Raw genomic sequence first — 17787 nt, forward strand, 5'->3', positions numbered from 1 at the left:
GAAGCATGGTGGTGGTAGTGTCATGGCGTGGGCATGTATGGCTGCCAATGGAACTGGTTCTCTTGTATTTATTGATGATGTGACTGCTGAGAAAAGCAGCAGGATGAATTCTGAAGTGTTTCAGGCAATATTATATGCTCATATTCAGCCAAATGCTTCAGAACTCATTGGATGCCGCTTCACAGTGCAGATGGACAATGACCCAAAGCATACTGCAAAAGCAACCAAAGAGTTTTTTAAGGGAAAGAAGTGGAATGTTATGCAATGGCCAAGTCAATCACCTGACCTGAATCCGATTGAGCATGCATTTCACTTGCTGAAGACAAAACTGAAGGGAAAATGCCCCAAGAACAAGCAGGAACTGAAGACAGTTGCAGTAGAGGCCTGGCAGAGCATCACCAGGGATGAAACCCAGCGTCTAGTGATGTCTATGCATTCCAGACTTCAGGCTGTAATTGACTGCAAAGGATTTGCAACCAAGTATTAAAAAGTGAAAGTTTGATTTATGATTATTATTCTGTCCCATTACTTTTGGTCCCTTAAAAAGTGGGAGGCACATATGCAAACTGTTGTAATTCCTACAGTGTTCACCTGATTTGGATGTAAATACCCTCAAATTAAAGCTGAGAGTCTGCAGTTAAAGCACATCTTGTTCGTTTCATTTCAAATCCATTGTGGTGGTGTATAGAGCCAAAAATGTTAGAATTGTGTTGATGTCCCAATATTTATGGACCTGACTGTATATTTCTTCTGTATATCAACATTTGATGTAAATATGGGGTCAAATCATAATTACTATGATAGACCGAATATATTTTTTTGAGAATTGGTTATTTTCAACTATTTGCCTGGGATTTTCTTTGGCTAGACATGTGTTCAGTATTTATACATTTTCCTACCAATTATATGGACAGTTTGAAAATTTGCTATTTTCAACTATTTACCTGGGCTTTGCTTGGCTAGACATGTTTCAGTATTTATACCTTTTCCTACCGATTATATGGACGATTTGGCTTAGAATAGCAAAGTGTGCAAAGTACTGAAGATCCTATTAGCAGACTCCTGTGGGCTTCCTGTTTCATGATGACAATGCCGAACCACTGGCTTTCAATACAGTAGTGGAGTTGTTAGCCCATCATTTGCATCTTCCTTGTGGAACTGCAGGGCACGACTGTAGTCTGCCTGTTTTAAACACAAACCAGTCAGCCACCCCTTTCACCTCCAGTGGAAAATACCAGAAGCATGGGAAGTCCTTCAGTGTTCAATTACCTCACTGGCAGTAACGATACACTGTATTTTCAGGACAACCCCAGCCTTGCAGATATGAAAGCTGTCCAATAGCATAAAAAAAGCCCAAAAAAGGGAAACAAAATGTGAAGAATGCATTGTTTTTTGATTGAAAAGGCAATATTTACATTTACTTTAAGCTAAACATTGTACAGCTAGTTATATACTATTCTTATTAATCAGTTATACTCTCTAACCTAAATTTCTTTTCTATTTTTTTCACTTAGCCAATTGACTTTGAGACCAACAGGATGTTTGTTTTGACGGTAGCTGCAGAAAACCAAGTGCCATTAATTAAGGGCATCCATCACCCTCCTCAGTCAACAGCCACTGTCTCCATTACTATCATTGATGTCAATGAGAGTCCCTACTTTACCTCAAACCCTAAGCTTGTGCGTCAGGAAGAAGGTCTGCTTCCAGGAAATGTTCTTGTAATTTGTAATGCTCAAGATCCAGACCGTTACCTGCAGCAGACAATTAGGTAAACTTCAAGTTTCTTTTCTCTTAAAACTGCTGTTATTAGATAATTTGGTTTCCACTTCTGAAGGTCACCGTTGGCTTCACACATTTTCTCAAGCCAATATGCATTGACTTGATATTGATATTTTTGTCATTTTGTTTTAGTTTGTTTGTTTTGTCTTTTTACTCAAATTAAAGTCATTGATAAAGAGTGATTCACACACATCAATGCACAGATAATTATATTGTCCTACTTAATTGCACCTAGCTCTGTTTTTCTCTAGTATTTCTGGATTACGAGCTCTAAGGTGAACCTGCACTAATTTTAAACTTTCAAAAGTAAACATTGTACTTATGAGCTAACAGCAGAGGATGCATTTTGTTACTTGTATTATGCACAAAAGCATATTCTTTGCCACTCTCTGATTAATTTAAAGGAGAAAAGTGGAGTTCTGAAATAAATAAGCATATATACTCACCTCCATGCTTCAGCATCAGCTGTCCCCTCCAGCTCTCGTACTGAGAACTGGGCAATCACATGACTGTAGATCGCTAAGTTCTCTGTCTTCTAGGAGAGGAAAGCAGTTACAGTCAGTCACCACTCTCTGCTCTGCCCCTCCAGTGCTCCCTGGAGAACCGACCTGGAAAGGGGATGGGCACAGTTGGCGTTGTCTCTCAGCCATTCATTGAGAGATGGAGCCTGCTGTCAGTTAGCTGGGTGGATCCTGACAATATGGTGGATTCTGTGACGTCAGCTGGTGGCACGCTTTAGCCCACTGTTAGCTGATTCTGGGTCACAGGAGAGCACAAGTGAAAAAAGCTTTTTGCCATGCTTCTCTTTTAATTTTTTTTGTGGGACCTTACTTTCACTGACTTCATAGCCAAGCTATCCAGTGAATGAGCCTTTACTGGTCACTTAAGCAGTCTAATAGGAGCAGTAGCAGTGCTTAACTATGAAATCAGAAAAGGACCGGCTCCAGTAAAAATAAAAGTCAAAACTGATCAGATAGGGACACAGAAGAGGAGGCCATGTTTCATAGAGCACAACTATATGGACTGCATATATGCCAGAAATAATGGAACAATTCATCCATTTCTTCTTCTGTAGGTACCTAAGGCACCTGTCTAGCTGGGAGGGTATTTCAAATTGTGTTTGGGTATCTGCTATCTGGGTACCTGCTCCTTCATTATTTCACACATTATGATTCATTGGAGAGTTGTGATGTGTCTGTAGGCAGATCACCATTGTAGAGATAATAAAAGTTGAACTAAAGTCATTCCGGGGACCCGAAGAGAACTTGCCACAATGTGCGAGCATGTATGGCATAGTTCCACATTATGGCAACTAGACATCTTAGTGTAGCCTTCTCCAGCTATGACAGGTCATCCCTTTCCCTTGTCACTTGGTCACTGTTACTGCCCTCTTCTTTGATGTTTCTTCTGTTCCACTATCTTCTTTCTTCAACCACAAATGATGTACCTCCCATGCATGTGTACTAAAGTTATATTATCCTGGCCCCTGTCTGCACTCTCAGCATAATACAGATGCCAAAATGGACCAAGAGTGTACCTCTTTGCATGTACAGTACTGCATGCAGTGTACAGAGAAAATAATATTGTTTGGGAAAGGAGTTTTTTTTTCTTTTTACAAAGTGTCTCCTACTGAAAAACTTTACAAAAACTCTCCCTCCTAACATTTTTCATTTCTGTTCCACTCAAAAAAAAAAAAAGTTAATGCTTTTTGTTCAATTTTAAGATGCATTTATGTGTAAAATTAGTTCTGTAGCTTAGCTTCCAGTCATGCATTTCTTTTAGATCTATCCATATGCATTAGATGTCTGTTATCTAATATCTGAAATTTCAGTAGAATTGCACAAAAATCATTTGCAGTTAACGTTTGACCAATAGTTTTTCCCCTTTTGTTTACAGGAATACAGTATACAGTGCCTTTAGCATACAGTCAGTGCACACGTATCCAAAAAGTAAAGAAAACAAATCGTCCTATTCCACCTTCTTTAATTACAGTATGGTAATGCCCTTGATAAAACACCGGGCTGCTGTGAAATGTTATAGTTTGTTTCACATAGCAATCCTATATTATCTTTGTAAGGCAACTTTGAAACAGTTAGCTGCAGTGAATTTTTAAGAGTAGCACTGGTGATATTTAATGTCAACTACTAGATATAGCCCTTAGTTTATTGCATCAAATAATGCCACAGGTTTACTTCAGCTAAAATTCTAGTTTTTTTGCCCCATACAAACAATTTGCTTCATTGTGTTTTATTTTACATCAGCTGGAATCTATGAGAAAGTATTAGAACTTACGTCTACTAATAATAGCCAATATTTTTATTCTTAGATATGCAAAACTATCAGACCCTGGAAACTGGCTTAAAATCGACCCTATAAATGGACAGATAACAACAATTGCTGTTTTAGACAGGGAATCCATGTATGTAAAAAATAATATGTACAATGCAACTTTTCTTGCAACTGATAGCGGTAAGTTTTCAACAGAAACTTATATTTATTTTTCTTTTGTGTACATCGTATTAGAATGTAATTAGGTCAAATATGTTTACAACTGCAAATGTGGCCTACATTCCATATTTGTGAAACACAATAAATATGATTTTGTGTTTGCAATAAGTACTAATTAACAGCATGTTAATTTATATTAGCTGTTGGCTTATTTTTTTGAAAATAAAAGTATGTAAATATTCTTATATGTATATTATAAAAAGTTTCCATTGAAATATTGTTGGGGGGAATTTATCAAAGCTGGAGCAGACAGACTCTGGAGTAGCTGTGCAAATAGGTTTCTATCTTCAGCTTGTTCAGTTAACCACTTGCCTAGTGGGCACGTTTACCCCCTTCCTGCCCAGGCCAATTTTGCAGCTTGCAGTGCTGTCGCACTTTGAATGACAATTGCGCGGTCATGCAACATTGTACCCATATTAAATTTTGTATTATGATTTTGTTCACAAAAATAGAGTTTTCTTTTGATGGTATTTAATCATCACTGGGTTTTTTTATTTTTTTGCACTATAAACGTAATTGTTCTCTGAAAATATGAAAGTTTTATGTTAGTGTCAAAATTGGAAGACACCTCATTCCCAACATAATAAATACAAGGACACTAGATCTTAGCAGGGGAGAGAATGGTAGGGTTTGGTGCTAAATTAATTTCAGAAAATGACAGAGCAAGCTTGTTTCAGAATCCCAGGTCAGTCTTGGTATAGTTATGAACTTTTGGATGCCATGTCTTGAGCAGTTGACCTTATACTTCATATCACTGTTAGTGGGATTCAAATCCTTTTCAGATTTCTATCGAGACCTATGGATTTCACAACACTCCTTCATAATGTGTAAAGAGATATTTAGTATTCTGAGCAGTACAGACATTTTTATCAACAATTGCACACTACAGACACTGAATACTCTACATTAATGTTATATATTTTAAAGGGTCAACAAATTTAAAACACTTGAGATGTCTTGAGAAAGATGGACTGAGCTCCATCGAAACATCCACAATAAAAACACTCATGTTTTGATTTATCTCCACTGTAAGACCCATTAATGCCTCTATACTTATTTTGGATTTTTATGAAATTTTTTTGTGGGTGAACACCTGGGCACTTACCTCACATATAGAGTGCCATGGCTACCCTTGGGACTCCATATATGCAGCTATATGACTGCTACAGTTGTTGTCAGATCTGAAAGCTCTGATTTCGAGTCAACTGTTTTGATCTGTCAGATACATGTACAAGTCATCCTGCTGAAGATCAGGGCACTTTAGTTTAATGTATGGCCAGTTTATTATTGAATCAAGCAACATAAAGTTTAGTATGATTATTTATGTCTATTTATATCTGTGTGATTTATAATTTAAATAGGTGTTCCTCCAATGAGTGGTACAGGCACACTACAAATCTATTTGCTGGACATAAACGACAATGCTCCTCATGTTTTTCCAAAAGAGGTGGAAATTTGTGAACGGCCAGACCCAAATGCCATTAATATTACAGCGATAGATGCTGACATCAATCCCAACGCAGGACCTTTCATCTTTGAGCTCCCATATAGCCCAATGGACATAAAAAAAAACTGGACAATAACTCGACTTAGTGGTAAGCATGGCTTATCTTGCCTAATCAATACTTCTTCTTACAGCTTCTTTTTCAGATCTGACACCTACAAGTTGTGTCTGTTATCAACCAGCCTGCCTTAAGCCCTGTACACACCATGAGAATATCGGACAAATGATCGTCCGGTTTTTTTGGCATGCTAGTCTCATATTGAAAGTGAAGTGATTACTAAAGTTATGAAAATTCTTGTACAACAGAATCAAAATTCAAAAGAGATGTAATGTATTTGTATTGTATTTTCGGATGAAAACTGTACTGATTAAATGAAAATTGTATGATCTAGTATCAAACGAGAAAAAGTTTTGTCCCTTCAAACAATTTGGGACGATAGCTGTGTACTATCAGATTATCGTACGATTGCTTTGAAAGTGGTATTTTTCATACAATTTTCTAAACATGTGTACTAGGCTTTTTGGTCAAAGATATAAACTCTTTCCCCATCCAGCCCTTCAAGTAAATTAATTTTATGAAAGGTTGCTTGCTTTAACTGTATTCCAACATTCTTATTTAATAATTTATCAAAAATACAACACGGACCTGCATTAGGGTTCATGTAAACTGCAGCTGATAAACTCACGTTCAGGAGCTTTTCTTCTTTTTTTTCAGCAGCCCCTGAACTCTCCCTAATGTCTTCCTATGTGTCCATGTACACATTGCGTTTACAGGCAGTTGAGTTTACAGTCGTATTTTTGAATGCACCAAACTTGCGTTCAGGAGTAGATTTTATCAGCGTTTCAAATGCCAAACGCTTGTAAATGCTGCTAACCGCGTTTATAAGCGTTTGCGTTTATAAGCGTTTTTTGACAAGTCCATATCCAGGGCACAATTCACTAAGCGGTATCCTACCACATAGCATTTTTAAAAAAAAACCCATTTGAATCCACTAAAAAAGGCTACTAAAATACTGCATGATTTTATCAAGTCATGCTTGAATTTTAGCAGTGAAAAGCATGCATCATGTTTCAGCTGTCAGTGGGGTTCCCACTGACAGCTGAATGTAAAAGAAAGAATTGCTGGCAATTAAAAAATTATTTAAAAAACGTCGTGGGGTCTCCCATCCATTCCAAGCCTTTCGGGTCTGGTATGGATTTTGAGGGGAAGCCGCACTCCAAAAAAAACGCATGCAGCCCGGCAGGATAGGAAGGGGGGGGGGGGCGAGTGAGCACCTTGTCCCCATGTTGATGGGGAGAAGGGCCTCTTCCCCACAACCCTGGCTGGTGGTTGTGGGGGTCTGCGGGTGGGGGGGCTTAACGGAATCTAGAAGCCCCCTTTAGCTGTAGATCCAACATCAATCACAATATCCATCACTACCGCTCTGAGGGAAAAAGAAAAAAAAACACTCCGCTACCGACGCTGGCTCCCGGCCATTTGCTCAGAAGCTGGTTTGACATTTCTTAAATATGTAAGGGGCAGTAGCGGAGCCTTTTTTTTTTTTCTTCGGAGAGGCAGCGGTGGCGACGGATATCGTGACATTGTGATTGACGTTGGATTTACTTCGGGGGACATTCTTTTATTAAAGGACTTGTCAGAGAAAGACTTCTGTCTTTTTTCCACACTACAGCTTTTTTTTTGTGAATGGGTAGCGATACCATGTACCCCATACTCATTCACGTGGCGGGGGGGCGGTATCTGGGGGCTCCCTTGCTAAAGGGGGCTTCCAGATTCCGATAAGCCCCCTCATGCAGACCCCCACAACCACAGCCCAGGGTTGTGGGGAAGCTCCCCCTACCCCAAAGCACCCGCCCATATTGAGGGCATGTGGCCTGGTATGGTTCAGGAGGGGGGCCCCTTGCTCTTGCTCGCCCCCCTTTCCTGACCTGCCGAGCTACATACTTGGATAAGGGTCTGGTATGGATTTTGGGGTGAACCCCACGCCATTTTTTTTTTTAATAGTGGCGTAGGGCTTCCCCTCAAAATCCATACCAGACCTGAAGGGCTGTTTTTTTATTATTTTTGAATTGCCAGCAATTCTTTCTTTTACATTCAGCTGTCAGTGGGAATCCTGCTGACAGCTGAACCATTAATACATGCTTTTCACTACTAAAATACCGCATGACTTGATAAAATAACTCATGCAGCATTTAAGTAGCCTTTTTTAGTGAATTTACTATTTTTCAGTGCATTCTGGGCATTTGGGAGGGTCTCCTGAGGTTATCTTTTAAAAACGCTTCTAAACGCAAACGTGCATAAACGTGGTATGCAAACGCGGCTAAACTGACATTTTTTAACCTACGCTTTCCAGCAGTCAGTTTCCATCGTTCAGAAGAGTTTTCCAAATGCCCCGTGTACATGAACACTTAAAGACCTGGGGGCATCTGACATGGTTTACTTTGACATGTTAGAAAACAAAGGCTAGTTATTGTTACAAGGTATTATAACTAAGAGAGGAATCATCTGCTAGGTATCTTAATTGGCTTTTATAATTGCTTTATAATAAAAATACATTTTGGCTAAAGATGCACTTTAAAAGGTAGGTTATACTCAAGATAAAATTAGTAGAAAATCCAAAGAGGAAACTTCCAGGATGTCAGTATTCCCTTTTCTATTGCAATTGTATGTCCCAAATGTATGCAACCAGTTCACTGTCCAGCTGGCCCATCCTCATAAGAGCTGGGACCCCTGTATTGCCTTCTGTGTATTCTGCCAATGCTCAGATCAAAGCTGGTTCCTCTAAAGTTGACTTCACACCTGTAACTTTCAACAGTGAGCATGTGTTGCACTAGAAGATGCTGCAGGGATTTTTCTTCTTGCTTCCATTGCTGAGTGTTGTTTTAAAGCAGCCTATGGTCACTTGCACTGAAGAGCAAATGGTATTATATGGAGTAATATTCACTGCTTTTGCTTGTGTATGTTACTGACACTCTACAAGTGAATTATTTTAGTTTCTCAGTTACCTGCTGTTAATATTTTATTGTCACTTTGTCACTGTGTATCCATTCATTTTAATATGCAATATTTTAGGTACACAAAACCTTTCAGTAGATACAGTATGGTTTCTGAGAATACTTTAGTACCATAACGTGGCAAAAAAGAAGCAAACTCCTGCTAACTTTAATAAGTGAAGGTCCCCTGTGGTAGTATAAATAAAGAACAGTTGTACGATGCTTCCTACGTCAAATCATAGTTAAATGCTACTAATCAGGAAAGTGTGTGCTCAGGCTTTGTCTATTAGACTAGTTTTAATAATTTGGACAAATGAAACCTGCTGTTACAATTGCACTTCTTCCCACAGCTGTTTAATGCTGCAAACTAAACTATAATATTGTTGATTGCTTTGTTACCTATCATTGTTATTTTTTTATGTATAACTGTAAGCAATGCTGGAAAAATAACTTGCTATTGTGAACATTTTTGCAAGAGATATTACGTGCAATGCTTTTTTAGTTGGTTTTGTTACGTACAAAATATTTTCTTAGGTTTATGTAAAAATGTACTCTGCTTTTTACGGGGGAATATTATAGCTGGTAAAAAAGTTGTGGGTTTTTTGTTTATATACAAAAGAACTTTGTAGCAGTTACACAATATCTTTTATGTGCTTTAGCTTTCTAATATAAATTTTTTTGGTGTTTGCTATTGTTCATGCTATTTGCAGAAGTGGGAGAATAGTTTCTATGCATCTGTTTTCTGAGGGTAACAATGGAGGTAAAGTTGTATAAAGAAGGTAGCCTGTTACTTTTTAAAGCAAACCTTGGTGTGTATTTGTATTTTAAGTGAATCTGTTCTTTACACATGTGGGATAAAATAATAGGCTTGCTTTACTACCACCTTCCCCTGCAGCACATACCTTTATCCCTCCCAGTGCCTCAGTCTGCTGTAGGATGCAGAAGAAGCTATCCTGTGTAAGCTAGGCTGTGCATGATTGTCCTTTGGTAGCATGGCTGCTTGGTGGTTGGCCAAGTGCACTCAGTGGAGCAAGTTACATGGTGCCCCATGCCCAAAAGAACCTTCTTTGCCATCAGCAACTGGGGGAGTGAAGGAAAGGTAAGTATGGGCTGCTGGAGAAGGGGCAAAGTAAAGGTTTTGTATATATAACAGATATATTTGTTGCACTTGTGATCTATTTTAGTTTGACACCTTGGAACCTTGGTTATTACTTTTAAAGGTGTATTATGTTCCACAAAGACATTGTGGTAAACACACCTTAAAACATGTAGAATGCATTATAAATGCATACTCTTCATTTGTTATGTGTTCCCATTGACATCATTAAAAGAATAAGATCAAATGGAATAAGACCAAGAAGGACAAGTTACAAGCAAAAATGTGACTCACTGCAATGCAAAGCAAACTTTGGTCTACACAGTTTTGCAAGATTAAGTTCAAATTAAAACCTTTTGCCTTTCCCTAAAGGTTTTCACACAGCTTTAAGCAGCCCAAATATTAGTGAACAGTGGGATAAACTGTAAAATCTACCCTATTCCCTTGTCCACACACTCAGGGAGAATGGAGAGACTTCCCCGCTGTCAGAATACACTGATCAGCATTGCAGTATATAGTCTACAGTGCTGATTGAGCAGGAAGAATCTGACAAGTCGGTTGTACAGAAGTCGATCAGTAGATCAACTTTTGTAAAAGCACCTTGCTCATACATGGATCAAAATACAGCTGGTCCCTGCTGAAACGGCTGAATTTCTATCCATGTTTGGCCAGATTTAAATTACAGAAAACAGAGAACATGAAAGTTTACCACAGATTAAGCTGTGGGAGAACTGATACTGGCATCTCAGTAAATCTAAATAGTTGTTAAGCTGCTCCAGCTGGTCTTAGATATAGGAGAACGTTTATTTTTTATTCAATCTAATGTATTAGCAGCTGATATAAACAAAATATTTGTTTGTTTTTGACCAGGCGACCATGCTCAGCTCAGCCTGAAAATTGGATCTCTTGATGATGGAATTTATAACATCCCAGTACAGATCACAGATTCAGGAAATCCTTCCATGTCAAACACTTCGTATTTGCGTGTGAAAGTCTGTTCTTGTGACATGAATGGGTATTGTAGTGGAGTTGCCCCCATTATTGGAACTGGCCTTGGAACAGGAGCAATCATTGCAATTCTACTTTGTATCATCATTCTGCTCAGTAAGTACACTTCCCAGCAGCAAAAAATATATGATGTATGCTATTTGAAAGAGATTAGTTCAATCTGGCGACATTGCAAACCTACAAAGAATAGGCAAATTAGTTGCTAAATGGAGTATAGAACACAGGCTATGTGAAAGCTCACAGGGAGAATAATATTGCAATGTGTCTGCGTGTGAGTTTTGCACCAAATACATTTGGAATATCTACTCTACATATTATGAATCTTTTTTTTTTTTTAATAACAAGTTTTAATTAGCAAGAAAGAGTGTGAATCAGATAAAGATAGTGCAGCTTCAGATATTCGTCATAAAAAGTGTGATTTTTTTTTTTTCTGTAACTTTTTTCTTCTGAATTCATGCCACTTCCTTTGCATTTAGCATGCGTTAACATGCACTAAATGCATTTGAGTTCACGTACGAGGACATCTGTTTTTTAATTGTTGAGTTACATTGAGGTGTATTTTTTAGTTAATTGATTGCAATGATGTGTGGACAGGAGCTAAAATTCATTAGCTCTGTAATGTTGGTGTGAATTGTGTCTATTGAAAACAACACATTGAGAAAAGCAGACCAATGAAAGTGGCGGGAATGGGCCTCCAATGTTGCATCATGACACACAGGTAAAAATAATTTGTTTTTTAGTGTAGCACTAAGACAAAAATGTGTTTAAGTAAAAGGAAATTGGTGTGATGGTATTGTGTATGTGGATATGCAACCACAAAAAAAAAATGAACGATATCTTTCAGGCTTTCTTAGGCACCCTAAAGCTTAAAGAATAAGTATAGCCAAAGGTATTTTGACTGTACTCGTATGCGCCACAGGAGTGCAGTTCATTCTCAGCTGTCAGGTGATGTCGCAGAGCCGGTCCAGGCTCAGAAAATATCCTGATCATATTGTTGGGATCTGCCCAGAAGCCTTGACTGGCACCTGTCTCAGCCTCTCAGCGATCTGCCAAGAGCTCAAGCCAGCCCCTCCCACCCCCTCCACAACCCAGGGCTCCAGTGAGCTCTGGAGGGGCAGAGCAGAGAGCCGGTGAATGACAGTCATGGCTCTCTGCTCAGAGAGGTGGGGAAAACTGAGCAATCCTGTTGTTTGATTGCTCAGTTCTCTGTGCAGAGCTGGCGGGGGACAGATGCAGCATTTGATCAATGCTGCATCTACCTAGGTGAGTATAATGTTTTTTTTCCCCCATAGCCCATACTTCTTTTTAAGGTGTCCAGTGTGTTCATTAGGATCTGAAGTTTAATGTGGAGGGGGTATTTGTGGGGTTTTTTATGTTTTTTTTTTATTGATTCTTACTGATTTAACCTCTGAATACTTTTGCAATAGCAGCTCACTTACATCTGTTGCTTGTTGTTATCAGCAAGGAATATATCACTGTCACAGTGATCTGTGGCTACAGATGTGGGGAAAGGCAGAGCCAAAGAAGATATCACATTAACCTCCCTGGCGGTATTCCCGAGTACCACAAGTGGTAACCCTGAGCTACACTCGGGAATACCATGCGGCGCTGCTCCGTGATCCCTCGATCACTTACCTTGTCCTGCGCTCCCGCGATGTCCCCCCTGCAGTGTCCCCAACAATGTAATCCGGCGTTGCCAGCATCTGTCTTCTGGGTTCCGTCCCCTGTGAGCATCGGGACGTACGGGGGACGGAATGACGGGAAATTTAAAAATGACAAAAAGTGACATTCACTAAAATCACATAGTAAAATATTACTGTATCAAACCATTTCACATACATTTTGTCCCTAGTACTTTGTCCTGTGCCCTGCCTGCATTTTTACTGTTCTTATTGCCTGGAAACTGAGAAACGTCCATGGCGTCCAAAAAGTGTCCCTTTAGGTCAAAAGCGGTTTTAGAGCAGCTAGAGAACAGCGATAGTAAATCAGAACCACTTGCAGAATTGAGTGATAATGATTTGTGGGGAAATTCGTCATCAGACACTGAAAACAATTTTGCGACTTTGCTCAGTGATGTGCAAACTTGGCGCTATATTTCAAATTTCAGTGTTTTTGGTTTGATTATATTATTGAATTAAATTTATTATTATATTATTATTTTTTATGATTATTTACTAAATTATAATTTATGATTTCGTGTTTCAAATTTTATCCTACCCTGGATGTTTACTAGACTCTTGTTCGGACAGATTTCAGTGAGTTATTCTTAAAAATTACAGGCCTACAATAAAAAAAATACATATTTCCATGTAAAAAAATTTACCGTTTTGAGCACAGAAATATGGACATAATCAGACCGCTAGGGAGGTTAAACAAGGCCACAGGAGCTCACAAGGAATCCCTATGATGTTATGTTAGATGGGACTCCCCTTGTAACCACAATGTGGAAACCTAGGAGCTCTGAGAATTAGCTCTAGACCGCAGGCAGCAGGTTCAGCCCTGAGCTTGCAGAGACTTCATGCACTCAACCTGTAACCAGGTGCAATTTTAAAATAGAGAACTGCAGCACATAATGTCTCTGTGGTAGTTAACAAATACAGTATTATACCTACTTACAAATTTAATGTTTGATAAAAAGTCAAAGTGGGAGAAGCATAAAAACATGAAAGTTACAGAATGATAAGTTATAATACCATTTATCATACCATTTTAAACTACATAACATTAGAAAAAGTAGTTGCTAAATATGAGGGTTCTTCAAAAAGTTTACACACTTTTTTTAACATATATGTATGTATAAAAGTGTGGAAATGTTTTGAAGACCCCTCATAGAACATAGAACCCCAACTATCTGAAAGGTCTAAACAAGCACAGTGCAACGTGATGATCTTTCTGGGTTTCTTAAATGATGACTGTGTTTAAAAAAAAAACTAAGTCAGTGTCAGGCTTTCTGTGTGCTGCCTTAAACAACATATAAGTAACTTCTAACCCCAACAATTCCTCAGTTGCGCTGAAAGGCCTGTGCAGAGAGTTTACAGCCTCTAGCACTGCTGATCCTGTAATCAGTATCAGGTAGGTCTGCCTCAGGCTCGCTCACAGAGAATGATGGCTAGCCTGAAGCAGACCCCAGCTTCAACTTGCAGACCCCATCTGATATAGGATCAGTGGTGCTAGAGGCAGTAAACACTTTGCACATGCATCACAGTGCAAATGAGGAATTTCTGGGGTCATAAGACTTTTATTGATTATTTACAAGACAACCTTGTCTGCTGTAGTATTTTCTTAATAAAGTTTTCCTCCAACAAGTCTTATAGTATAAATCATACATATTAATTTAGTGTCATGTAGGTTAGGCTAGACCAGGCATTTGGATATTCTTTTTGGTTTATTCATAAGATTTATTTTTAATACATTCTAAAAGAGACAGTATACTACTATCAAGCACATGTCCTAGTTTTTAACTAGTGGCTGTTGTCAAAATCTTAGCATTTGAAGGGAAAATGTGTTATAGAATGGTGAAAATGTTCTGAGATGCTGAATGACAGCTGAACTTATGACACCTATGTTTTTCACAGGTTAAAGCTGAACGCCAGATAGATTCAAAAGACCTAAATGCAGCCATGTATTCAATGATAAATCTTTAAAGTACTATATAACTAAAGGCAAAACTTTTTTTTTTAAATTATGGATAGAGTAGAGATGGATTAGAACACTAAAAGTAAAAGAAAATCCCAAATTTGGGTTGTCCCCAGAACAGAAATAGAGGGGAAATCTTCCTTTGGGGAAAATATTTCTCGGTAACTGAAGAGTCTCAAGGGATTCCCTTAATATTCCCATAATTTTTAGAGATTTCCTCTCACTTCCTGTTTTGTGTATGGAACAGGATGTGAAGTGAATTCTCCCTTATAGGGCACAGATGGTAACACAAAACTGACGGGGTTAAAACCCTCCCTTACTCTTTCCAAAATGAAAAACAAAGGGTTTGCCAATAGTTGTGTTTTGAATATACACTATATTTCCAAACGTATTGGGACACCCCTCCAAATCATTAGATTCAAGTGTTCCAATCACCTCCATGGCAACAGGTGTATAACATAAAGCACCTAGGCATGCAGACTGCTTCTACAAACATTTGTGAAAGAATGAGTCACTCTCAGGAGTTTAGTGAATTCAAGCGTGGTACCGTGATAGGTTGCCACTTGTGCAATAAGTCCATCCGTGAAATTGCCTTGCTGCTAAATGTTCCACAGTCAACTGTTAGTGGTATTATAACAAAGAGGAAGCAACTGGGAACAACAGCAACTAAGCCATGAAGTGGTAGGTCACGTAAAATAACAGTGCGGAGTCAGCACATGCTGAAGTGCACATTGCGCAGAAGTCAGCAACTGTCTGCAGAGTCAATAGCTAAAGACCTCCAAACTTATTGTGGCCTTCAGAATAGCACAACAACAGTGCATACACAGTTTCATGGAATGGGTTTCCATGACCAAGCAGCTACGTCCAAGCCTTACAGCATCAAGTGCAATCCAAAGCGTTGCATGCAGTGGTGAAAAGCACACTGCCACTGGACTCTAGAGCAGTGGAGACGTGTTCTCTGGAGCGATGAGTAACGCTTCTCTGTCTGGCAATCCGATGGACGTGTCTTGGTTTGGCGGTTGCCAGGAGAACGGTACTTGCTTGACTGCATTGTGCCAAGTGTAAAGTTTGGTGGAGGGGGATTATGGTTTGGGGTTATTTTTTAGGGGTTGGGCTTGGCCCCTGAGTTCCAGTAAAGGGAACTCTTAAGGCGTCAGCATACCAAGACATTTTGGACAATTTCATGCTCCCAACTTTGTGGGAATAGTTTGGGGATGGCCCTTTCCTTTTCCAGCATGACTGCGCACCAGTGCACAAAGCAAGGTCCATAAAGACATGGATGTGCGTGTTTGGGGTGGAGGAACTTGACTGGCTTGCACAGATTCCTAACCTCAACCCAATAGAACATCTTTTGAATGAATTAGAGCAGAGACTGCAAGCCAGACCTTCTCATCCAATATCAGCTCCTGACCTTACAAATGCACTTCTGGAAGAATGGTCAAACATTCCCATAGACACACTCCTAAACCTTGTGGACAGCCTTCCCAGAAGAGTTGAAGCTGTTATAGCTGCAAAGGGTGGGTCAACTCAATATTGAACACTATGGACTAAGACTGGGATGCAATTAAAATTTATGTGCGTGTAAAGGCAGGTGTCCTAATACTTTTGGCAATATAGTGTATTTTTAAATTTTATTTGGTATCAGCTTCTTGACATCCCCTGTACAGCAACTCTGGGAGAGGGAGGGGCAGATATGAAAGCCTATTGAGAGTGCTGCTTCTTTACTGTTCAGTCAGTAGAGTGGAAGAGGACACTACTGCATTTCTTAATGGTAAGTGGTCTCATCCATCTGGCTGTGCTGTGGGATGGGGCTTTGTAGATCTCAGAATAGGTGGACAGAAATACAAACCCTTTGGCAAGTAAAACAACCAGCCCTCTTACATGTATTTAATCTGTGTACTTAACGGTTTGCCGGGAGTTCAGCTTTAAAGTGGTAGTAAACCGCAGGAAAGAAAAAATCCCCTGCAAGGTAATGCCAAAACGTGCTAGTATGCATCACATACTAAGCCATTATGTAAAACTTACCTTACCGCTGCAGAGGCCTCCATGTTCACCTGGTCTTCCTTCTGGTTTCGCGAGCTCCGGCCATCTGACATGCCAGGCCGCGATGACGTTACTCCCGCACCTGGTGCGCGGGAGTCCCAGGCCACGGTACACAGCTGTGAAGGAACGGCACGGGTATAATGTTCCTTCAGAGTGCATGTGCCTTCTTTAAAAAAGAGAGAATATCTCCTAAACAGTGCACATTTAGGAGATATTCATTTTACTTACAGGTAAGCTTTATTATTAGCTTACCTGTAGGTAAAATAAAAAAAAAAAACGGTTTACTACCAATTTAATTTGACAATTATCCTATGGTGACAGCACATAAAGCTAGAGTAACACTCAGACATGGCAATGTCAAAGCACACTAAAATTTCTATAACTGGAAGAAGAAAAAATGGTGTCTAGCTATCCTAATGTGCTGCTCATAACATTTGTGACACAATATTGAAGGCTTGTTTGGTAGTTTTCAGGGAGCATTCGTTAGTGCTCAACTGCTTAAAGTGGTTCTTAAGTCAAAACTTTTTCATCCCATAATCCATTCCCTGTGTTATGGTAAAAAATGATCCACTATTTATTCCCCCCACCCCACCCCTCCCTAAACACTGTCATGAGTCCTCTCTCGATCCAGCACTGTTTCCATCTGCAGTAGCGCTGCTCTCTCTTTTCACAGAACACACTGAAAGCAGCAGTAGCCATTAGCTCCTACTGCTGTCAGTTAAATCCTGTGAGGAGGGAGCAGGGGGCATGGTCAAGCCGCACTATGTGTGTCTATGGATGCAAAGAGCCTAGCTTGAGAGTGCACCTACGCGTGACCCCAGAAGAGGAGGTAAGGGACTGCTCTGTGCAATACCATTGCACAGAGCAGGTAAGTATAACTTTTTTCTTAGTTTAGGATACAAAATTACCTTTAGAACTGCATTAGCTAGTTACTTATAAGTAGATCTTGAAATGGTAGTCTTCCAATACGTTATCCCTTCTATCTCTCTCACTGAGATGCACTACTCCCTTTCAGATTTAACTTGCATACGTATTATGTTTGTGTTATTTAGTGCAGAAATAAACTTTATCTTCTTTTCAGTCATTGGTAAGAGTTCTACTACTGGCAGTGCTGGGCTTGATCATTTATTATTTTGAAAATTATTTATTCTTGTTTAATTTTTCCCCTCAAAAAGTTTTCTCAGACAAAAAAAAGAAGTTTTTGCACATTAAAAGATATATA

At 39.3% G+C, this 17787-nt stretch overlaps 1 protein-coding gene across 1 annotated transcript in view; it reads left to right on the top strand.

Annotated features, from left to right (window-relative positions):
- The window catches only part of CDH2 (cadherin 2), a 389823-nt gene that overhangs the window by 341294 nt on the left and 30742 nt on the right, over nucleotides 1-17787 (top strand). Inside the window, exons 10-13 of the mRNA XM_089675699.1 lie at nucleotides 1515-1768; nucleotides 4106-4248; nucleotides 5649-5882; nucleotides 10749-10982. Of these exons, the coding sequence (XP_089531825.1) occupies nucleotides 1515-1768; nucleotides 4106-4248; nucleotides 5649-5882; nucleotides 10749-10982 (865 nt within the window). The remainder of the gene's footprint in view (nucleotides 1-1514; nucleotides 1769-4105; nucleotides 4249-5648; nucleotides 5883-10748; nucleotides 10983-17787) is intronic.

This window comes from Staurois parvus, unplaced genomic scaffold, assembly GCF_062004578.1.
Source record: "Staurois parvus isolate SC_StPar_1 unplaced genomic scaffold, SC_StPar_1.0 ptg000157l, whole genome shotgun sequence".
Classification (NCBI taxonomy): domain Eukaryota; kingdom Metazoa; phylum Chordata; class Amphibia; order Anura; family Ranidae; genus Staurois; species Staurois parvus.